The sequence below is a fragment of the Elephas maximus genome, chromosome 1 (assembly GCF_024166365.1).
Source record: "Elephas maximus indicus isolate mEleMax1 chromosome 1, mEleMax1 primary haplotype, whole genome shotgun sequence".
NCBI lineage: Eukaryota > Metazoa > Chordata > Mammalia > Proboscidea > Elephantidae > Elephas > Elephas maximus.
Genome location: NC_064819.1, coordinates 238,651,044 through 238,675,209, shown reverse-complemented (window position 1 = coordinate 238,675,209; position 24,166 = coordinate 238,651,044). Strand labels below are relative to the sequence as shown.

General features: G+C 48.8%; 1 protein-coding gene across 3 annotated transcripts; it reads left to right on the top strand.

Moving 5' to 3' along the window:
* The first annotated feature begins 6,358 nt into the window (after positions 1–6,358).
* On the top strand, positions 6,359–17,615 carry TBXT (T-box transcription factor T). 3 transcript variants are annotated; one of them, XM_049905173.1, is made up of 8 exons: positions 6,359–6,564; positions 7,006–7,270; positions 8,570–8,704; positions 9,700–9,761; positions 9,880–9,941; positions 12,237–12,410; positions 13,944–14,073; positions 17,018–17,615. In XM_049905173.1, the coding sequence occupies exons 1-8, from the start codon at positions 6,359–6,361 to the stop codon at positions 17,283–17,285; spliced, it is 1,302 nt and encodes a 433-aa protein (XP_049761130.1). In that variant the 3' UTR covers positions 17,286–17,615. The 3 variants fall into 3 exon arrangements, with proteins under 3 accessions (XP_049761130.1, XP_049761129.1, XP_049761139.1); XM_049905172.1 differs by having other exon boundaries at positions 12,234–12,410; XM_049905182.1 differs by lacking the exon at positions 12,237–12,410.
* Positions 17,616–24,166: the final 6,551 nt, after the last annotated feature.

Below are 24,166 nucleotides of genomic sequence, written 5' to 3'. Positions count from 1 at the left end.
GGAATCGACTTGATGGCAGCAGGTTTGGTTTTTTGACATGAGACCAAACGGTCAACAATCACTTTAAAACAAAGATGAGAATGTAAGGGGGCTGGGAAATTAGATTAATGGAAACGGAAAAACCAGAATGGAAATAATGAGAATGTTTACGGGTTGTGAAGCGTGTAACCAACATCACTGAACGACTTGTGCAGAAATTGTTGAATGGGAACCTAAACTGCTGTGTAAACCTTCACCAAAAACACAATTAAAAAAAAAAATTCATAGGTCATCTTCGCCTTCACTTGGCTGGTGTTAAACGCTCTCACACCATCGGTGTTAAACGTTCACCATGTGCAGCCGATACGTTGTTAGTCTAACAAACACATGTTCAAAAAAGCTTCTCCTCCTTCCCCTATGGCTGAGAAAAAAAGTTGTCCCTAAACAGAATATAATCCTTTAGCAACAATAAACTTCCAGAGCGAGATACATGCACTAAACCTGTTGCTGTTCAGTTGATTCGGGCTCATAGCAACCACATAGGACAGAGCAGAACTGCCCCATAAGGTTTCCAAGGCTGTAATCTTTACGGAAGCCGACTGCCGCGTCTTTCTCCCGCAGAGCGGCTGGTGGCTTCCAACTGCCGACCTTTTGGTTAGCAGCCATGTATAAGGAACCCACCAGGGCTCCCTATACTTGCACTACAGCCCCTGAAAGCGTTGGAGGGGAGGAGAACAAACACTTTTACCAAACTTAGGCTTGGAGAAGGAACCAATGGGAACAGACACCAAGATGCACAAAATGCATGTAAAGAATTTTCTAGATCGGGTCTAGTTTTTGTAAGCCAAGGATGATGGCAAATATCTGAACAATAATCATTCAGTGTGCTTGTCCTAATTTTTTGGTAAAAGAAAGCGTAAGAGTGCACTTTGGTAACAGAATGACATAGCCCAACATGCTGTAACGAGCCCAGCCTCTGGCACTCTGTTAATTGGTGTGCTTGTTCTCAGAAGACTGAAAAAATAAGTCTTTGGCCCTATGCTGGGCACCGGACCAACCGATTTTAGGCAGATCGTTTCCCAGTCCAGTGTATAACTGAAAACTGTACTGATGCAGAACTACATGCCATCGACTGTCACAAACCTTGGAATGGGGTCTGAACATCTTCTACCTTATAACCTGTGCAGGAAGCACAGGCCAAAGATACCAAGTGGTTTTTCTCATTTGTGGGGGCAAACTTTACCTGAACTAAGTCTTTAGCGGTATAATCCTATACTCTTCTAGATAGCTTGAAAATGGATGTTCACATAGTGTCCTGTTTATAAAAGAACAACAAAGCCCCCACATCGGTTAGTTTTAATTAGGTTTTAAAATGTTAACATGTTTTTGTTTTTCTCCACACTGGAGAGTATCTGAGCATTTATACACTGTATTTAAACCTTAGCAGACAAAACCCTGTGCAAAGTTCTCACCATACTCCCATGTTTTTTTCTTTCAGTGCCTTTACTCTTGTTGTTGTCATTGTTAGGTGCCGTAGAGTCAGTTCTGACTCACTGCGACCCTATGCACAACAGAACGAAACACTGCTCTGTCCTGCGCCATCCTTACAATTGTTATACTTGAGCCCATTGTTACAGCCACTGTGTCAATCCACCTCGTTGAGGGTCTTCCTCTTTTCCACTGACCCTGTACTCTGCCAAGCATGACGTCCTTCTCCAGGGACTGATCCCTTCTGACAATATGTCCAAAGTATGTAAGACGCAGTCTCTCCATCCTTGCTTCTAAGGAGCATTCTGGTTGTACTTATTCCAAGACAGATTTGTTCATTGTTCTGGCAGTCCCTGGTATAGTCTATATTACTATCATTAATCCCCCTGATATCCAAATGAAGCAGCTACACTAACAGCCTAGCATTTTAAGTGCCGCCTGAGGCAACCGAAAGTCATACAATGAGTTGATAATCATACAAAGAGTTGATACAAAGATTCGATAGTCATACAATGAGTTCCTAACAGACCAAGGGACAGGTTTTGAGTCTTTCCACTCTGGTTTGGGAATTGCAATAGTCCTCGAGGATAGCCTGGAATTCTAGTTGTGCTCTGTGTGACCTTGGGCAAACTTCTCAACCTCTCTGAGCTTCTTTTCTTCTTTTAGGACCATTTTACACAGGCGGGGTGATAACAGTGCTGACTTCACGGCTGTCTTTGGAAGCGTTATTAGGATAATGTATGTAGGCCTAAACGCCTTATGGGTTTTGCTTTTCTCTCTCGCTGCTGTTTGTGGTCACCTGCATCCCCAGCTGGACTGTGGCTTGTTGGAGGTGGGAGATTTTCCTCCCTCAGCTCCCATGACTGTAGTCTTGAGATTATGAAACATTTTCTTTTTAATTTTAGATTTCAAAAGTAGTTAAGCCAACCAGTTTCCTTTCTCTCATTCCTTTTCCCCAAATACACACACACACACAGACAGGCAGATTCCCTTTATAGTTCTGTGAATACTGTGGGTGGGAGAGGGAAAAGTACATTCATTTCTACTTTCTGTATATTTGACCTAGAACTCAGGCTGCTAACCAAAAGGTCGGCAGTTTGAATCCACCAGCTGCTCCTTGGAAACCCTATGGGGGTGGGAATTGACTCAAAAGCAACGGTCTTTTGGTTTTAAGTGGAAATAGAATGGACTTAAAATCAGACACAACAGAAATCAAACTGCTGCTCCTTTTCATTACGTTTGCGAGCCGCAGTTGCCTGAGGTGTAAAGGGGATATGGTCGCTTTGCAGGCCGCTGTGGTATCTGAATGACAACATCTGCACACTCCTTGCATATAATAGGCCTCACGAAAGCTGACTCCCTCTTGCCTTCTGGGGCCAGGACAGGCCGAAGCCTGGACAGCTGTGAGAGTAGATAGCTGAATGCTGGAATCCCAATTTCCAGGAGGGCTTCCTCCTTTCCTTCTTTTCAGCTGGAAAAGTCCCCATTGTGGGAGCCATCGATTCTGAGTCTTTTCTCAGTAGTATGCTAAGTATTTAATTACAAATTGGTGGCAAGCACCCATTGGCTGAAATGGTTAAGCAGTTGGCTGCAAACTGAAAGGCTGGTGGTTTGAACCCCACCCAATGAGTCCTTGGGAGAAAGGCCCGGCAACCTACTCCTGTAAAGATTACAACCAAGAATACCTATGGGGGGCAGTTCTACTCAGCCCCATGGAGTCACTATGTGTTGGAATTGACTTGATGGCACCTAACAAGAAGCACCCTTCATACCAAAAGAACCCAAACCCGTTGCCTTCAAGTCGATTCTGACTCCTAGCGACCCTATGGGACACAGTAGAACTGCCCTGTAGGTTTCCAAGGAGTGGCTGGGGAATTCGAACTCCCAAGTTTTTCTTTCAGTGCCTTTAATCTCAATAATCCCTCTAATACCCAAATGAGGTAGCTGTAATAAAAATACACATACACAGATATACTATATACATGTTTGTACCCCGTTGCTGTCCAGTCGATTCAGCTCACAGTGACCCCACGTGTTTGTATATATAAAACCCATACTCTACAATCAGCACAAACTATCTGATCAGCGAAATGTTCTGGGGGGGTGGGGAGTGGTGAGGGCCTCCCTCTGGCCCTGGGGTCACACCCTCTGGCCTCCCTCCAGCTGGCCTTGAGCCCGTTCCGGCTCCATTGATACCTGCTCGCAAAAGACAAATGGTTTTGTTGCTGAGAAGGGGTCGGGACCTGCTCTCTGCAGATTGAGGGGTGTGTGTGTTGTTTCTTGCAGAGTGTTCCCTGAGTGATTTGGGGGAAACAGTTGCATCCTGAGGCCCAACCCCGAGACCTTGTTCCTCCTTTTCTCTGAGTGGCTGACTTTCCATGGATGGAGAGGCTTTGGGAGAGAAACAGCTAGAAGCATGCCAGCCCCTCCTCCCCCCAAGGAAGCTCCTTATTATTAACGGGGAATTCTTTATAGCCTGGCTGGAGGAAGTTTTTGGCTGTAAACTGTCATGCACTACAGCCTTCCTTGAAAAGGCTGGGAGAGTGGAGAATCTTGCCCTGTGCATCGAAGGACAAAGAACCCAGAAGGAGACACAGAGACGGGAGGACAAATCATAATTATGGAGCCAAAGGCATGAGACATCACACAAGTTAGGGCCAAAGTCAGTCCCTCCAACCTGACTCCCCCCGCAGCTCCTGCAGGTTACATTGCTGAAATCTGGTTCTTTCACTCTGGGCGTTCCTTCTCCAGTGTAGAAATTTCCTTATGCTTATTTGAAATTTACCATTCTTTTCTGCTAGGTTTTGTTTTTATTTGTCGAAATCGGAACCACAGTTTTCAAACAATCTGTTCAACCTGGCAAGACTTCGCTAGCTCTTCCGGACTAAGGGGAAGCCCATTTACCAGAGCAAACCGCTCCAAGCAAAGGCTCACGCCCAGAGGGTAAAGGAAGGCCAGCCTCGGAGCTTGGGGTGTGCGCACTGCCTGGACCCGCTGTTTTCGCCTTGCCCCGCCCTCCCGCCTTATTCTAAGCTCAGAAGCTCAGGTGATCTGAGGCCACCGAAATTACCTTTAGAACTTTTTATTCCCTCACTAAGGGGAGTTTCACAAAGACCGTGGCCCGGAAACCCGGCGGAGGCGTCCCAGGAGGGTCTCGGCGTCACGAGCAAATGAGGGCCTTTTGGCACCTCTTTCCAGAAGGAAACTTCCCCCTCAGGTCAGCCCGCGGGGAACTTCCATCATCCAAGACAACAAAAGAAACTGAGAAATGCGGGCGAGAACGAGCCGTCAGGTGCCTGTGCTACCCGATCCACCACTCCGAGTGGGAGGAGGGCGAGAAGGACGCCCGGACCAGTTCTCACCCCCACCCAGGAGGCAGCAGGCGTCCCCATCGCGGCAGCCCTTTCCTGGAACGCGGATGCCCGCGACCCGGCTCGGATGCCTCGGCGGTTCCCCAGGAATTCCCGATGGCAGAGCAGCCTGGCCAGGTGCAGGGCTGAACCGCGAGCGGCGCAGACCGGGCCCCCCGGGCGATCTCCTGCCCGAGCGCCGGGCGTTCTGAGCGGGGTGCTGAGCCTGTCGCCTCCGCTTGTTCCTGAGAGCGTGGGGTGGGGTGCGCGCGAAGCCGACCGAGACACTGAAACCTGAACTCCACGCTCCTATGAGAGCTGCGGGTAAAACCAGCCGGTCTTTACGCGGAGGGCTGCCTTCCTCCTCCTTCCCGGCTCCGGTTTTCAGATGAGTGTTACTGTTGAAATAGCCCCCACTGAACTATTTCCTGCCCATTGTCACCTTTCCTTCCCTCGCCTCGCCCGGGTTCTCACCGAAAGGTAATAAACCGCTGCTCGCAGGCTGGGCTCGGCGGGGCGGCGCAGCGCGGGCGCACGGCGGGCCAGCCCTGCGCGCCGGGGGAGCCCCTAAGCCGCTCCCGGAGGCCCAGACCTCTGACACCCCGTCCCCTCCAGCCTCCCTCAAAACAAACACAAAACACCAGGCGCCAAGCGCACCTCTGGGATGCCCTCAGTGCGCGGGCAGGCCTAAGAACCGAGGTCTGCTCTGTGTGGGCACCGGGAAAACGCTACCCACGGGAACGTTAGTTTCCGTCGATCTCACTGTGAGCTCCCTGCAGATGCGCCACAGCCCAACCCTCGAGGCCGCGGGAGCCGGGGAATCCGGAGGGGTGGTCCAAGAGCATGGGTGTTAGCGTCGAGGGGCGCGGACCAGGTTCGGACAGGAGTGCGGCAAAGTAGGCCCGACTAGAGGGTCTCGCCTTCAGAGCCCAAGACTGGCCCGCCAGAGCTAGTAGGGCTGTGCGCGCTCCGAGCAGGACCCGAGCGGGCACCGTGAGAGCCGAGGAGGGGTCCCAGGCTGGCGGACCTGCAGAGGGCGGACCCCTCCTCCTCCGCCCGGTCCCGCCGCTTTGATGGAGGTGCAAACAGCTGGGGAGGGCGGGGGTGTAGGGGCCGGGCCCCGCGCGCAGAGCTGGGCCGATTTGCATACCCAGGCCGCGGGGGCTCATTGTTGGCGGCCTCGGAGTCTGATGTGGCCGCGCGCGGCCAATGGGCGGTCTCCCGGCGCTTCAAAGGGCACCGGCCAGCCCCGCGCCCCCGCCGCCTGCACTATTTAGGGCGGGGGGCGCTGGCTTTTCTCTCCCGAGACCTCGTTTAGGACGCTTCGCAGGAGTTCAAGTGGAACAGCTCTCGCCCCTGTCCGCCCCCTCCGGGTCTCCGACTTCGCCCTCCCCCGGGGCTGGGCTGGCACCCGGGAGACGTACAGTCCGCGGCCGCAGTGGCCCCTTTTCCCGGAGGAGAGGCCGCCGAGAGGGCTCAAAAGTGGCTCTCGGGTAGCGCGTCGGGGCTCCGGGGGGCGGCGGGGAGGGGCGGGAAGGAGGATGGGCTCTCCGGGCGCGGAGAGCTCGGGGAAGAGCTTGCAGTACCGAGTGGACCACCTGCTAAGCGCCGTCGAGAGCGAGTTGCAGGCGGGCAGCGAGAAGGGCGACCCCACGGAGCGAGAGCTGCATGTGGGCCTGGAGGAGAGCGAGCTGTGGCTGCGCTTCAAGGAACTCACCAACGAGATGATCGTCACCAAGAACGGCAGGTGGGTGCGCGCTACGCCTCCGGATCACTGGGGTCTCCGGGCGGGCGTGGGGAGCGCGGCCCGATCACCTGGGGGGCCTGGAAAGGTCTTTTACTGTCCAAACTTTTTCCCCTGGGTAAGGGGGCCGTTTTCCTTGTGTTCGCTCTGGTGGAAATAACTTGTGGCTGCTTCTGGAAGGGAGTGACCCGAACTCCTAGGCCCTGACCTCTGAGGCGCTGCGCCCTCGGCCTCACGCTTGCACCCGTTTGGTCTGGTCCTCCCCGCCTGGCCTCCGGGGGCCGGGGCGTTGTCCTGAGACCGCCGGAACCTCTGGGGCCTCTGAGGGCTCCGGGAAGCAGAGTTTTACAAGTCCCCGAACTAACAGACGCCTCTGTCCCGAACTCTCCGCCCCCGGCTTCGCGGGTCCGGGCTTCTCCTGCCGCGCCCTCGCCTCCCTTCCAGGAGGATGTTCCCGGTGTTGAAGGTGAACGTGTCCGGCCTGGACCCCAACGCCATGTACTCATTCCTCCTGGACTTCGTGGCGGCGGACAACCACCGCTGGAAGTACGTGAACGGCGAATGGGTGCCCGGGGGTAAGCCCGAGCCGCAGGCGCCCAGCTGCGTCTACATCCACCCCGACTCCCCCAACTTCGGGGCGCACTGGATGAAAGCGCCGGTCTCCTTCAGCAAAGTCAAACTCACTAACAAGCTGAACGGTGGCGGCCAGGTAGGCTTGGGGAGAGCCCGCAGCGGCTGGTTGGGGGAGCGGAGAGGCCAGGGGTCCGCACCTTCCACTGCGCAGGGTGAGGAGTGGAAGTAGAGGTGCTGGTCTGGGGCGGTGGCATGCACGCTCAAGAAAGGGTCGCAGCCCTCCTGAATTAAGAATGGAAGGCCGCTCACTGGAACGTGCAGGCCAAGGAAATGGGGAGTGGGAGAAGCTTCTCGCCTTTGAAGGTGCACGCAGGTCTCCAACTCAGGGTTTTGTCGTTTGGGGAATTTGTGCCACCCTAAACTCTCCAAAGTGGGGAGGGAATTCCAGCCTTGATGGCGAACAGTCCCATCAAAGTTAACCGTGTAAGACAGCGTTTCCTGCTTGAAGCCTGAACAAACTTGTAAACAAGTCGTTTTCTCCAGAATTTCCTTTCCTCGTTTGGAGTTGTTACTGCAACAGCCCGTGTCCAGTCTCAAACAAACGCAGGCTTTAAAGGTGTCTATAGCAGTTCTGGAAACCCTGGTGGCCTAGTGTTTAAGTGCCACGGCTGCTAGACGAGGTCGGCAGTTCAGATCCGCCAGGCGCTCCTTGGAAACTCTATGGGGCAGTTCTACTCTGTCCTATAGGGTCGCTATGAGTTGGAATCGACTTGAAGGCAGTGGGTTTGGTTTTGGGTTATAGCAGTTGTGGAAACCCTGCTACCAATAGCGGTTAAGTGCTCTGGCTACTAACCAAAGGGTCCGCAGTTGAAATCTGCCAGGCACTCCCTGGAAACTCTGGGGGCAGTTCTACTCTGTCCTATAGGGTCCCTATAGTTGCAATGGACTGGAAGGCAAAGGGCTTCTTTATTAATAGTAGTTGTAGGAAGCCCTGGTGGCAGTGGTTAAGAGCTACAGCTGCTAACCAAAAGGTCAGCAGTTCCAATCCACCAGCTGCTCCTTGGAAACTCTATGGGGCAGCTCTACTGTCTTATAGGGTTGCTATGAGTCGGAATTGACTAGACGGCAGTGGGTTTGGTTTATAGCAATTGTGGAAACTGGAGCTTTATTCTGCAGTGGGGCTTGTGACAGACATCCACTGCCTTTAGTGGTGTGTGGCATCTCATCCTCTTCTCCACATGAGCCTGGGAAGCAGCACGGATAAGATGCTGGGACCCTTACCTTTGGGGAACCCACTTCGCACAACAATTAACCCACGTTCCTGGCTCCTGGTTCCACATCTCGAATGTGTTTTTCTCTTGGACAGTGGGGTGCACAGAGGTTTGTTGTGGCAGTGGCAGGACTGACTGCCACGTTTCTGTGTCTGTGCCCTCAGATCATGCTGAACTCCTTGCATAAGTACGAGCCTCGGATTCACATCGTGAGGGTTGGGGGTCCCCAGCGTATGATCACCAGCCACTGCTTCCCTGAGACCCAGTTCATAGCTGTGACGGCCTATCAGAACGAGGAGGTGAGAGGAGTGTGTGGTCCTCCAGGCCTGGCGGGGTGGGCAGATCCGGGCCACGTGTAGGGTGCGTTAACCAGTCAGCAAGGCACGCAGGGGCTTCACTGCGTTTACTTACTGACTCATTCACTCCAGGTTAGTAAGTGAACACAACTAAGCCCTTGCGTACCTTGCTTATTGAGTAATCTGTCCCTGGGTGCATGGTAGACTCATGTTTAATGTCTAGCCAAGATAAGTTAGCATAACTTAAAGTGTGTGTGTGTGTGTGCGCGTGCGTGTGCGTGTAGCACACACATGCAGAGAGTTTAAAATAAGACTCATTCAAGCATTTTCCATTATGGGGAATAAACTCTTCTTAGGTTAAGAAGTGTCTATAACTAGAAACAGCAACTAAATGCTTGAAATAAACGCTTAAAACCTAACCGTAAAACATTTAGGTTAATGTCTGGACATTTCTTGAAGACAAGGCTGCGAGCAGAGAGAAGGGCTTCTCTCTGAAAATCTTTCCCAAAGGGACAGGCAGACTTCCAAACCCACTTGATGTGAAAACTCAGCTGGGTTCAAAACGGTGTGCTGTTAAAAAAATCCAGGTCTGAATCTAAGCCCAAAGTGGGAAGTTTGTGATAAACCAGTTAGTCCTCAGTGTTGACCACAAACTAGAACTAGATCCTTATTTCCTAGGATGACCCAGCTTATATTTTAGTCATTTTTAATGTATGCACATAGGATATTCTGAGTAGTTGGCTATATTTATTGTGAATGCCATTTAGGAAATTGACATTTTAAAACTTTTCATAAATATGAATGTACATGTACATTTTCCTTATGAAATAATTATAATTACTCAACCACTTCAGACCCAAATAGAAAGATCTGGAGAGAAGTCTGACTTTGTTTCAGTATCTAAAGGGGGTACAGAGGTGTCGCAGTTTTTGGTGCTGTTTTAAATCCTCTGGCTATTGAGTGTGATACTCTAGTAAGTGCCATTTCTTGTTTTTCAGATCACAGCTCTTAAAATTAAGTACAATCCATTTGCCAAAGCTTTCCTTGATGCAAAGGAAAGGTGAGAAAATTCTAACTACCCTCTGGGCAAAGAAATGTGCATAAAGATGAAATGTTGCTGTAGATACTGTCTTCTGGCTTTCCTCTTTCTGATAATTAATTTTGGTTTTTTTTGGCAGAAGCGATCACAAAGATATGATGGAAGAACCCGGAGACAGCCAGCAGCCTGGGTATTCTCAATGTACGTTTTGTTTCTCTGCACCGAGGCACCTTGTTTCAGTTGAGAGCTAGAAGCTGCAGATAGAGAAGACAGCACACTTCTGGGTGTGGTTGGGGAGGGGAATTGCCTTTCCTTGTGCAGGACACTTGGTCCTGTGGCTTGGAAGTTGTACTGACCTTAACCACTCGCTAATTGGGCTGTGGATGCTCACCCAGGCTATGGGGAGAACAGTCCTGGGCTCTCGCTGTGCTCACAGGCAGCTCCCACCACAGCTAGGATGGACCCTCGGGACTGGTGGGTGTTGAGACTACCCTGTGTTGGGCAAGAAAGAAAGCCAGCTCATGATATCCTTTTTGGGATGCTGTTTTTGTTAGTGGTTGAAAACTGAAGGGCCATCTTTGGGGTGATGTTTTATGAACACATGTGGTTCTTGGGACAGCCCATCAACTCAGGTTGGTTATGGTGGAAAACAGTGGCTCCTAGGGTGGGGAGAGGCAGCTTCAAGTTTAGCTTCAGGGAAGTCTCACAAGACAAGCAAAGCAAGGCAGGTCTAAACAGCACTCAAGATGGGGAGAAAGTGCTTCGTCTATCTTCTCCACCTGGAGAAAGGCCATTGAGATTTAAATAATTAGGATAGAAAAGTTCATGCTGGCTAAATCAGTAGAAGGGTCTGGTTGAGCCAGCATGGTGTACTCCACCGTAAATGATCTTTCTCTGTTCTCAATATACAGTGAAACCTGGGAGAACCCAAACTCAGATGGGACTGCCTTGTTCTGGGTCTTGCAAGCTTTCTGCCTTAGACAGGGTGCCGTCTTACCACTTGTCTATTGCTCTCTATTAATGGAAAATATTTTGAGTTTTCCTTTTCTGATAGGTTTCTGCCTTACACAGGTTCTGGTGTTCACAGGTTTTATTGTACATCTTTTTTTTTTTCTTTAATCAGTTTCTAGGCTAGTTTAACAAACAGCTCTGCCACAGTGGCTTGAGTTGCACCCACTTGAGGTAGGATACAGACACTGCAGGCCAGTGATGGGCCCCGTGTATTGTGGGTGCATCATACATTGTCACTTTTGAATGTTGTCTTCAGAATTGTCGTTTGGAAATTGGAGCCAGAGTAGTTGCGTTTTCTGAATGGTGGGGTGGCGGGGGGAGGAATGGAGTTTATGAGGAGGACCGAACAGGACCCTCTTAGGAAGGACTGGCTGATGCATGTGGTGGAGAGAATGCGAGCCTACCATTTACAGAAGAAGGGTCAGCAGAAAGTAGCGGGTCCTGCGAAGCCAGGCCCCCCACCCCCAGCTCCCTGAGGCTAGCTGTGAGGTGGTGGGAGATGGCGAAGGGCGTGGGGAGAGAAGGGGGACAGCTCACAGGTAGCCCTTACCCCACGGGTTGCGCTCTGCCCTGTTTTTTTCTTTGGTCTGGTCTTATATTTTATTCTCATACTCACTGGTTAGGACCTGAAGGTTGACCTGCCTTGGGGAATAGTAAGTCATCTAAGGATTCGAATATTGAAATAATACAGCTTGGGAGTCTTTGGGTAGCATTTGGGTGCTAGCCAGAAGGTTGGAGGTTCGAGTCCACCCAGAAGTGCCACAGAAGACAGGCCTGGCGATTTGCTTCTGAAAAGTCACAGCCAAGAAAACCCTACAGAGCAGTTCTGCTCTGCACGGTGAGGTTGCCTGCCGTGAATCCAGACTGATTTGACTGGCAACTGTTTTTTTCTTTTTCTAAGATCACTTTTTAAAAGTTATTTATTTTGCCTAGTTTTATTCAGAATTTCTTCTTATACACATTTTGGTTGCTTTTCCAACTACATTACTTTATTAGCCACGGATAATTTAAAAAATATATTTTATTGTGTTTTTGGTGAAAGTTTACACAGGAAATTAGGTTCTCATTGAACAATTTCTATACATATTGTTCAGTGACGTTGGTTACATTCTTCACAATATATCAGTATTCTTGTTATTTCCATTTTTGTTGTTCTGTTTCCATTAATCTAGCTTCCCTCTCTCCCCTGAAGGCAACTAGATTTAAGGAAGCAGGTTGGGTGTGGGGTGTCCCAGGGCTCCTGGTGGGGGCTGTGGGTTCAGACCTACTGGCCAGTCTGGGCATCCATGTGGAGCAGTGTGTTTGCCCCGCCCTGTAACTCTGGGGGACTCCATGCTATGTGCTCAGGCAGCGTGTGAACCATGATCCGTCACTTCATCAGGGACTCAAGGAGAAGGTCCAGAAGCCTGGGGCTCCCCTCTCACCTCTTTGAACATAAGCAGACAGTGCAAATACCAGTCACTCAGCACCCTTTTCTCACAGCAGGGGGGTGGCTTCTCCCCGGAACCAGCACCCTCTGTCCACCCGGCAGCCCCCACCCCCAGTTTGGAGGGCCTCTCTCACTGGCCTCCACGCATGGCTGTGAACGGTACCCCGCCCTGAGGAGCCACCGTGCATCCCCCTACCCCAGCCCGTACACGCACCACAACAATTCTCCAGGTAAGTGGTGAGCCTGGGTGCACCAGGAGTTTGTGGGTGGCCAGACAATGGATTCTGGGGGGTGGGGAGCACATCGCCTTCCTGGGTGGTGCAAGTGGCTAGGTGCTCACTACTAACGGAAAGGCCCCCCAGAGGCCCCTCTGAAGACAGGCCTGGGAATCGGCTTCCAGAAAACCCCGTGGAGCAGATCTACTCTGCATGCCTAGGGGTCAGTCAGTCGACTTGACGACTAACAACTGCATTTGGCTAAATAGGGGACGGTGTACATGTGGGCTCTTGAAGCAGAGTGAGGGGTCTTTTCCAGAGTCCACTTCTGCTGTGGCTCAGGAGCTGATGGTCTGCATGTCGTGGGTGCTGCTGGCTTAGCCAAAGGGTGGTCCAGACCAGGGGGTTCAATGCTGGGTGGGTATCGAGTCACCGAGGGAGCTTTCCAGTGGGCAGAACCATGGACCAACCTCTAGGGTGGGGCCCAGGTCTAGCTAGTCCATGAACCCTTAAAGTGATCCTCTGGGGTCAGCCGGGCGTGGGAATTACCAGCTTTGACTGGACAGTCAATCTCAAGGATGGTGCCTGGAGCAGCAGTGCCATATCACCTGGGAACTGTGAGAAGTGCCCCTCCCAGAGGGAATGACTCAGAATCCAGCGGTGAGCTGGAGTTCTGTGGTACGGTAAATGCTCACCAAAAGGTTGGAGTCCTCCCAGAGGCACCAAGGAGGAAAGGCCTGGTGATCTTTCCGAAAAATCAGCCATCGAAGACCCCAGAGGAGCCCAGTTCTACTCTGACACAAACGGGGTCATGCATGTGAGGTCACCATGAGTTGGTGCTGACTCTGGCAGCTGGTCCTGGTTTTAGGGGCAGACTGAGAAATTTGTTTTAACAGGCCCCCTGGGTGGTTCTGATGCCTGCTTAAATGTTGGGAACAGTGGCCTAAGACCCACCAGCCTAATTCTTTAACCTCACATGTGCTTAGACTTTTGCCTGGTTCCAAAGGGAGAAACAGCTAAAGGGACACCACGAAACAATTGCAACAATTAAAGTTGACTGTAAATGACAGGAGCTTACTTGGTGAGGAAGTAGTCCTCGGCTGGGACTTGTTCAACCAGACACCAGGCTCTGATGCTAGAAATAATCGCCGTCTTCCTTTATTTGCCTGGGGTACCACTTTCTAAAGTGTGAACTCTATGACATGAATTTTTGAGAGAAAGGCCCGTTAAAGTTACATTTACATTTATTTTTAAAGATACTTAATCCCCAGTCAGATGATTCCAGGATTCTGTCTCTACAGGGGTCTGTCGATCTGGTGATAAAAACATCTGGGTTTACTGGAGGATATTTTCAAATATATACGTCATTTGGGCAATAGGTACTGCCTTTGACAACCAATTAAGCAGGCTGATGGATCACTTTCCACGTTTAATATCTTATAGCACGTTTTGTTTTCAATGTTGGGTGACTGCAGTTATTGGTGATAGTTCATTGCGTTTGCTTCTCTTGGAAGACCCATCCAGTAACTCCACGTTCTTACACCCTAGCGTACTCTGACAATTCACCTGCATGCTTATCGATGCTGCAATCCCATGACAACTGGTCCAGCCTCGGGATGCCTGCCCATAGCAGCATGCTCCCTGTGAGCCACAACTCCGGTCCCTCGACTGGTTCTAGGTAACGTATGTCCGTCCAGGCACATCCTGCTATTTTCACCCACACTGGTCCTCATTTTACGCTTTAGCTGTGGGTGATAGGGCTTCCTGTGTACAGTTCCACTGGCACCCCCGTGACATGGCCAGCGCTGTGAGTCTGTTCTGTGCGAGGACTGTAGCTTCATTAACTTGGCGTCCTCTCATGGTGGATGCGGGTGGACCGGCAGCTGGGCCTGAATGAAAGGAGCCAGGAGCCAGGCCCGACTCTGCTGCTTTCTAAATCGTACATGATGGATGAGTCGCAGCCTCTCTGAGTCTCGATTTCCTCATAAGCAAAACAAGACGGTAAATAACCCCAGCCTGTCTTTTTACAGGGCTGTTGGGGTCCGTAAATGCATTTTAAGGAAATGTTTCCAGAATTTTTTTCAACAAGGAGCTATTAAATGAATTTGTTGGCTTTTCTGTGGACATAGGATCAAAGCCCAGAACATACACGCTGGGTAACTGGTGTAAACTCCTTGCAAATTGCATCGAGGGAGGAGAGAGTATTTCACAAAGCAAGCTGTTTAGTAAATGTATTACCTTTCTTCAGAGGATTAATAGAATAAAGGCTGAAATGTTAATAAAGTTAATAAGAAACCTAAACTATGAAATATACAAGTGGATCCTCCTTTTCCAAGACCCTAAGTGATTTGCCAGGTTGTCCACACAGACCAAGCCTGTCCTCACCTGAAAAGCGATGCCCTTTATTGTACGTGCTGTTGTTAGGTGCCGTAGACTCAGTTCCGACTCACAGCGACCTGTGTATAACAGAAAGAAACGCTGCCCAGTCCTGCACCATCCTCACAGTCGTTGCTATGCTTGAGCCCGTTGTTGCAGCCAGTGTGTCAGTCCATCTCTTGAGGGTCTTCCTCTTTTTTGCTGATCCTCTACTTTACCAAGCATGATGTCCTTCTCCAGGGACTGGTCCCTCCTGATTACATGTCCAAAGTATGTGAGACGAAGTCTTGCCATCCTTGCTTCTGAGAAGCATCCTGGCTGTGTTTGTTTGTTTTTCTGGCATTCCATGGTATATTCAATATTCTTCACCAACACCATAATTCGAAGGCATCAACTTTTCTTCAGACTTCGATCCAGCTTTCGCATGTATATGAGGCAACTGAAAATACCATGGTGTGGGTCAGGCACACCTTAGTTCTCAAGGTAACATCCTTGCTTTTTAACACTTGGAAGAGGTCTTTTGCAGAACATTTGCCCAATACAATATGTCATTGACATTTTTGATTGCTGCTTCCATGGGTGTTGATTGTGGACCCAAGTAAAATGAAGTCCCTGACAACTTCAACTTTAGTCTTTCCCCCGTTTATCATGGTGTTGCTTATTGGTCCAGTTGTGAGGATTTTTGTTTTCTTTATGTCGAGGTGTAATCCACACTGAAGGCTGTAGTCTTTGATCTTCATCAGCAAATGTTTCAAGTCCTCTTCATTTTTAGCAAACAAGGCAGTATCATCTGAATACTGCAGGTTTTTGATGAGTCTTCCTTCAATCCCGAAGGCCCGTTCTTCTTCATATAGTCCAGCTTCGTGGATTATTTGCTCAGCATACACATTGAATAGGTATGGTGAAAGAATACAACCCTGACGCACAACTTTCCTGACTTTAAACCACACAGAATCTCCTTGTTCTGTTAGAATGACTGCCTCTTGGTCTATGTAGTTTCTTTGCGGTGTTATCTATGGTGTTCTATGATCCACACCATCGAATGGCATTGTGTAGTCTGTAAAACACAGGTTAACATCTTTCTGATATTTTCTGCTTAGGCAGTGATACCATTGTTCCATGTCCTCTTCTGAACCAGACTTGAATTTCTGGCAGTTTTGTGTTGATTTGTATTGTACTGCAGCCATTTTTGAATTATCTTCAGCAAAATTTTGCTTGCACGTGATATGAATGATATTCTTTCATAATTTCTGCATTCCTTTGGATCACCTTTCTTTGGAATGGGCACAAATGTGGATCCTTCCCAGTCGGTTGGCCAGGAAGCTGACTTCCAAATTTCTTGGCACAGACGTGTGAGCACCTGCAGCGCTGCATCCGTGTTGAAGCACCCCTGTAACGTGTGCTCTCATTTATTCATAAAAGCACTCTTTGGAATTTATTCCCAAACAAAATTTTAGTGTAGCTTAATGCTGCTTACTTCCAAGTGCTTGTCGTTCAGGTGCCATCGAGTTAATTTAGACTCGTAGTGACCCCGTGTGTCACAGAGGAGCACTGCCCTGGAGCAGATGGCCAGGTCTTTCTCCTGCCAAGCCGCTGGTGGGTTCGAAACACTAACCTTTCGGTTAGCAGCTGAGTGCTTACCCGCTGCGCCACCAGAGCTCTCCAAGCTTAGACTGCAGCTTTTAATGCTTGTGTCCACCTACCTTATTTTATAGGTTGGGACATGTCTGCTGAGACACAGCTGTCAGGGCAGGGCTGGAGCTGTCTCTCTGGTCTCAGTCCCTGTCCGTTTCTCCCTGACTGGTGTGTCTCCTGAGCAGGGTACAGGGGCGGGACCCAGGGTGGGAGCCTTACAAGGAATGGTCTCCATAGCTTGATGTTTTAGGAGGTGCTGTGTTGATTGTAGGAATCACTGCGGTGGGGTGCTAGTTAAACATTCAAACGCTTGCACCCATCCTGTGAAACCTTGGCTTGGAATAAGTCGCGGGAATCCTGTGTTACTGGAGTTTTCTGGGGCCACATGGAGTGCTCCTAGTCTGGAAATAGGCACATAATCTTGTCAGTAGGCTTTCTAACCACAGAACTTGTAGACACCTCAGAGTGAGGCTGCCAGTCCTCTTCTAACAGAGAACAGGACTGCTGGGAAGGAGAAAAGTGTACAGTTGGTTGGTGTTGGCCCTTCCCTCCCGTACCTGGCTGACATCCTCACCTAGCCCCTCTGACTCACCTGTGTCTCTCCTTTGCAGCCAGTACCCCAACCTGTGGTCTGTGAGTAATGGCGCCATCACTCCAGGCTCCCAGACACCAGCGATGGCCAACGGGTTGGGGGCCCAGTTCTTCCGGGGTTCCCCCGCACACTACGCACCCCTCACCCACGCTGCCTCGGCGTCCTCAGGGTCCCCGCTGTATGAAGGAGGGGCCACAGCCACAGACATTCCCGACAGCCAGTATGACGCCACAGCCCAAGCCCGCCTGGTGGCCTCATGGACGCCGGTGTCCTCGCCCTCCATGTGAATCTTTCTCCGAATGCACTGGCTTTTGTTGTTGTGCCAACTGCGTGCTGATCTGATTGATCTACCCGGTCAGACGATGGTCTCATGGTCAAAGGAAGCAATCCAAGCCTTACCCCGTTACCATGGAGTCAATTCCGGGTCATAGCGACCCTATAGGACAGAGTAGAACCACCCTGTTTTAAAATAGGAGGAGGAGTACATGTTGTGGTATTTATACATAAAAAAGAAATGGAAGCAAACAAAGCACCCATCGTCTGCTGTTGGTCTAGACTGAGTCTATTTCTGAGCAGTGTTGAGGTGCTACAAAGGAGTTTTAAGTATGAAAACAATGCAGTTGGCCTAATTCACCATTATTCATAATACAAAATTATTTGCCAGGCTCCAGAAACGTCATTTCTCATCCAGCATATAGGTGATCCGAATTCACAAACTGCACAGGTCCCCCTTCAGTGAGATACCAAGCACACTGGATCCTCTTTGTTGCTTTGGGCGTAGGTTCAGGTCTGTGTGGTGCAGTTGTCTGTGATAGTTGATGTTAAGGACAGAATAAACTCATAGTTGAAGGACAGCCGATTTTAGCTGAAAGGAAAACTTGTCAGCTCCGTCCACTAGAATGTGTTTATTCTGAGCATATGTAGCTAATCTTTTGTATCGTTAAACCTACAGTTGTATGTTTTAATTATGACAAAGTAACCAAAGACAATCAGCAGAGAGCATTTTCTGCAAAATAAAGGCAATATGCAAAATTTGGCTGGTCTAGTGGTTATTCAAACCCCTCTTCTTTTTGGGTGAGCTTTCGACGTTTGGTCATAGCTGGAGATAAAGAAGCTGCCCCCCAAGAGCACTTAATCTGTACTGAACTTTCATGTGGTGTCTAGTCAGTTGAATTAGTGGAATTTCTCTATATTTACTCAGTGCCAAATTGCCACAACAAATGAAAAAGGTTTTAAACAGTTTCCAAGAGGGAAATACTTTACACTGGATCGTGGATGAAAGTGGACGGGCAGGAGGAACGTACAGACACCGTAACTGTTATGTGGGGTGTCCTCTTGGCACCCACAAGGAACTGAAAATGAGGTAACAAAGTTTGTAAATGTAAAGGGTAGTTGTGTGGAGTAATTTGAGTAAGATGACGCTTGTAAATATCTCCTGCTTTTATATCTCCTGCTTTTTCCCAGTGGCGAAACAGCTGTGATAGTGCCGTATGGGGAGCTGTTTTGCCATCTAGTGGCCGAATCCTGGACGTTGACACTTGTTGCACTATGGTATTCTGAGCTGCTTTCTAAAAGTTGCCAGTAAAGTGCCAGTAAATCAGAGCCTGGTCACTATGGCACGAGGTCCGAGTAACAAGGACATTTAAATCACTTGAAGTAAGAGTTTGTGGTTGGTGCCACTGAATCGATTCTGACTCATAGCGACCCCATGCGACAGAGTAGAACTGCCCGTAGGGTTTCCTAGGCTGTAATCTTTATGGAAGCAGATCACCAGGTCTTAGGTGGAGCAGCTGGGTGGGTTCTAACCACCAACATTTCGGTTAGCAGCAGAGCACTTAACCACTGTGCTCCAGGACTCCTTGAGGTGAGTCCGAGGAGCTTAGGGAAGTCTCTGTTCTCAAATCATCATTACAGACTTAACTGCTTAGCCCAGAGCTTCGCCTCTTTAGAGCCACCCGATCCTTCTAGGACAGAAAATTTTGCCCATAAATGGATTTAAACTCAGAACTCAAGTGTTAATCATCAGATTTTACTTCTTACATGTTGAAATATCCGAAGTCAGGAGATTCATTGAGAAACATTAGAAGAATATTTTTTTTGATAAGGCCACTGTCCAAGTAGAATTGGGAAATGAAACTGGCCCCAGTGTACGGGGTTGTTGTTCCTAACTGAACAGACTTATGGAAAATTTGAAAGGGTGAATAGACGCTGGGGACTGCTGGAGAGGTTGGGGGGCTGGGGGGGCACACACTGGCGACTGCTGGAGAGGGTCAGGGAGGGGTGGGGGAAGGAGGCCAGGGTGGACAGAGGTTGCCCTGGGTCTCAGAGCACCTGGTATTTACCCCCACGTGTTTGCCTCTGAAGGCTCGCTCTTCTGCTGTCCAGAGTGCTCCTGGGAGTCCAGAACCAGGGCTCGGTTCCCTGGATCCACCACAGGGCCTGGCCCTTAGCAGGCCTTCAACGCTGGTTAATAAGCAGCACCTCAACCTGTGGGGTAAGAGGAACGTGGGCCGACTGAGACTGGACAGCTGTGGATGATTCAGGAATTTCTCTCGGAGCACACCACCTGGGAACACTGGTGGTGCAGAGAGACGAGCCGCCAGGCCCTTCCTTGGGGACCTCAGCATCAGGTGGGGAGACTGAGTCACCTGGGCCCTCTCTTGGGAGACCTCAGCATCAGGTGAGTAGGCTGGAGAGACTGAGTAACACGGGCCCTTCCTCAAGGAACCTCAGCATCAGGTGGGAAAGACCCATTTCACACGTGGAAGACCACAGGCTCTTGTCATGTTGTGGTTTGTAAAGCTGTCCCAGAATTGAAGCTGGAGGTGGTGTCTTTGTGGCCATGCAGGGAACCCTGTCAACCCTACAGCAGGGAGCTGGGGATTTGGTGTGAGAGACCTGGGCTTGAGGGCCCACCTGCCTGCCTTGCTGTGGGGCCCCGGGAAGGTTAGTTATCCACCCCAGAGCTTCGGTGCCTTTATCTGTGAAAATGGAGCAAGGAAATGCATCTTTCAGGACTGCTGTGAGAAATAGATGATAATAGCGGACACTGCAATCTGTAGTGTGTGCTGTGGATGCCGTAGCGAAGGTCGTTGTTGTCGGGGCCATCGTGATGATTTCAACTCACAGCAACCCCGTGGGACAGCAAAACTGTCCCTTGGGGTTTTCTAGGCTGTAGTCTTTATAGGAGCCGATCGCTGGGTCATTCTCTGATGGAGCCATTGAGTGGGTTCAAACTACTAACCTTTCAGCTAGCAGCCAAGTGCTTAACTGTTGTGCCATCAGGGCTCCTTAACAATAAACAGTGTAACTTTAGCTGTATCTATGGAACTCTTAGGATAAGATTGCTACATATTAGAAATGTAGTCAAGACCCTCCTCACCTAAGTTAGAAAGCAAACCCTTTTTATGCCTACGATTCCGCACCAAGATTCAGGCAGGTTCCCAATGATTCATGTGGATGGAGAAATACATAACCCATCTTTTAAAAAAGAAATGACAAAATCTGAGCTCCATGTCTTTGTGCTTACTGGCGTTACAGGGGAATGACCTGTAGGTAAGGTGTGGGTGATCTTTAGAAGCTGTTGTCTACCACCGTGTGGCCTGATCTTCTCACTGGATCTTTTTTCTTTGTTTTGGAGGTGGTGGTGTTGGTGGGTGAGGATTACGCTTTCTAAAAAGAAAAAAAAAAAAAAATTGAAACTTGTTTTTTTTTTTTTATGTAATAAACATATTTCTGACCAAGAATAGATACATGGGTAGTGAATAAATGACATCTGTGGCATGAACAGTTAAGTGCTCGACTGCTAGCTGAAAGGTTGGTGGTTTGAACTCACTCAAGAGTGCCTTGGAAGACAGTCTTGGGCACCTTCTTCCGAAAGGTCTCAGCCTTGGAAGCCTGTGGAGCTCAGTTCTGCTGTCAAACACATGGGGTCGCCAGGAGTCGGAATCCACTTGATGGCAACTTTTTTTGTTTTTGTTTTTGGTGGATAGGTAATCAGGTGGAAAATTGAATCTAACCAGTGAAACCAAAACCCAAGAGAAAATTAAGGGGATTCAAACGTATTTTTAGCATAATCTTCTATTTTGTAGAAAAATCTCCTGTGTCACTAAACTGAAGATTTGTGACGTTCCGTAACGTAGGCACTGTACTTGCTACGGCAGCATACCCAGAAGCCTCAGAGGGCTGTTACTCAAATCTCTCCCCCCAGCCCCCGAGGCTGTAGTTTTTAGAAGAAGGTGACTTTTCTTATGTTTAAATACACTTACTTATATAATAATATAAAAATTTTAATAAAATTATAATTTTTTATTATAATTATAGTATTCTTACTAAAAAGAAAATATCAAGTCACCATTCACCTTTTTCGCATATGTATATATTTTCAAAAATAAATTCCAAATTGAGAATTAAAGAATTATCTAAAAGAGATTGAAAAATTCTATGATTTCTCGGTTTGGGAATTCTCCTCCCCGGTTCTCCCAATTCAAATAAACTGATCATTAGTAAATTCAGTTTCTGTAAACTCAAATTCTTTAAAAGTGGCTTCGTGTTTTATCTTTTTAGCACTGATGCGGATACCCCAGGATATGAAAAAGAAAATACAGAAATGGCATCTTTTAGTCCATCCCAAGACTTGGATTTATGTGTTAAACAAAGTGGCTGAAAAGTTTAAATTTCTTATGATTCCTTAAAAAACAAAAACAACCAAATCTCTAAATATGCCATTACCTAAAGCGGTGTCAAGGGTATGCAAGTTTACTGTAAACCTGGGTTTGCCGTTGACGTTTGTCCTAGTCTAAATAACTGGCCACACGCCCAGGAGCAAAGTCAAAGCTTACTGTTGTGTGCTGCTCAGTTGTGGTTGTTTGGCCAACTGTCGTCTTCCCAAAAGGCCACTAGGCAGTCTGCACACGAGACAGAGCTAACTTTACGAGACTTTGTGGAAAGAGAGAACGTGACTTTCACAGAGCTATTGTTGTTATTTGCCCTCGAGTCGGCTCGAACTTACAGCGGCTTCATTTAGAACAACTTTGCCCAGCCCTGCGCCGTCTTCAGATGGTTGGCATATTTGAGCCCACTGTTGGAGCCGCCATGTCTGTTCGTTTCATTTGAGGGTTTTTCTCGTGTTCACTGACACACTACCAAAGATGATGTTCTTTTGTAGCAATTGGTCTTTCCTGATGTGTCCAAATTAAGGGACCCAAAGTCTAAGGAGCACTGTGGCTGCACTTCCCCCAAGCCGGATTTGCTTGCTCTGGGGCAGTCCACACAGTAGCATCTAAAGAGACGGAATGAGGGAAGGTTCCTCTAGGGTTTGAGGGCCTACACTGGATCATTTAACGCAGATATTGGAAAGCGGGGAAGTGGTTGGGAGCCTTCAATGGCCGAATAGCTCTGGAATGAGGGTGCTGGGAGGGTGGTCCTGATGAGTCTTGACTGTTTGAGTTGGTCACACCCACACCATTAGTTTCCAAGTGCAAAATATATTCTGCAGCAGCAAGCTTTTTTTTTTTTTAAAAAATGCCTGGTTGTAGCATTGTTAGACGTCAAAAAACTGGACAGTTAGACTACTTCATTTAGACAAAGAAAGTTCACACACTTCCCACTTCCTAGTGAATTTCATATTGATTACTGTTTCCCAGTTTTGAAAAACTCAATTCTCTCCTTCACTGTGTTGACCAGTTTTTGATGCAATACTGTTGTGTAACAACCTCAAAAACCTCAGGAGTTTCCAAAACCAATATTTATTTCTCACTGGCATTGCATGTCATGGCTCCAAGTCAGGTCTGTGGCTCTGCTTTGGTAGGGCGGGTCCAGTCTGGGCCATGGGTCCTTTCAGCAGGGACCCAGGCTTCAGGAACACACTTCCCTGGGGATAACGTTCGCAGGGTGGAGGGCAGGAGCCTACGTGAGCTGGCAGAGGCTTGCTGTGCCTCCTAAGCCTTATGCTGGGAACTAGCGTGCTGTCACGCCCGCTCACATTCTATCAGCCAAAGCAAGTCACATGGGCAAGCCCTACATCAGTGGTGGTGGGGGGGGGGCGGGGGGAGTGATAGTCCACCCATGGGATGCAGTGGAGGACAGTGTACACTTATACAACAATTACACAACTTACCATAACCTATGTAACTTTGATTCAAACAACTCAGTTTCAAGTACAATAGTAAATTTTTTTCCTACTGCAAATGAGTATCCGCTTTTTAAGTGACAGCTTCTTATAGCTTTGGACATGTACAATGAAAAAATGTTGAGTTTTGCTTCCAATTAGTACAACTCATGTAATTGATAGGTGATTTCAAACATCATTAAAATATACTATTTTAAAAGTCCTTACAGAAGAAGCAGCAGTGTAGAAATCAAATGACTTATTGCACTGGGCAAGTCTGCTGCAAAAGAGCTCTTTAAAGTGTTAAAAAGCAAAGATGTCACTTTGAGGACTAAGGTGCACCTGACCCAAGCCACAGTATTTTCAAACGCCTGATATGCATGCAAAAGTTGGACAATGAATAAGGAAGACTAAAGAAAAATTGATGCCTTTGAATTACGGTGTTAGCAAAGAATATTGAATATACTGTGGACGGCCAGAAGAACAAACAGATCCGTCTTGGAAGAAGTACAGCCAGAATGCTCCTTAGAAGCAAGGATGGCAAAACTTGGTCTCGGGTATTTTGGATGTGTTATCAGGAGGGACCAGTCCCTGGAGAAGGACATCATGCTTGGTAAAATAAGGGGTCAGAGAAAAAGAAGACGACCCTCAATGAGATGGATTGACGCAGCGGCTGCAACAGTGGGCTCAGCACAGCAGTGATTGTGAGGACGGTGCAGGACCAGGTAGCGTTTCGTTCTGCTGTACACGGGGTCGCTGCGAGCAGGAACCGACTCGACGGGACCTACCATAGAAGAAAAACATCTTCCCTCTGTCTTTGTTACCAAGTGCTATTGTAACAAACAAACAAAAATACCACAAGTAGGCAGCTTTAAAGCACAGGAATTTATAGTCTCCCAGCTCCGGAGGCTAGAAGTCCAAATCGGGGCATCGGCACGAGGGGAGGGTGCTCCTGTGCTGGCAGCTCCAGGTGCCCCAGGTGCTCCATGGTGTTTTCTGGCGTGTGGTTGCTTCCTCACATGATCCATCTGTCCGTGTTTCTGTCCACGTCTGTCTTCC

Bases quoted from the DNA above. Each gene is read 5' to 3' on its own strand.
- TBXT (XM_049905172.1), top strand. From the start codon at position 6,359: ATGGGCTCTCCGGGCGCGGAGAGCTCGGGGAAGAGCTTGCAGTACCGA. The intron at 9,762-9,879 runs GTGAGAAAATTC...TTTTTTTGGCAG, and splicing joins TTCCTTGATGCAAAGGAAAG to AAGCGATCACAAAGATATGA. The intron at 12,411-13,943 runs GTAAGTGGTGAG...CTTACACCCTAG, and splicing joins GCACCACAACAATTCTCCAG to CGTACTCTGACAATTCACCT.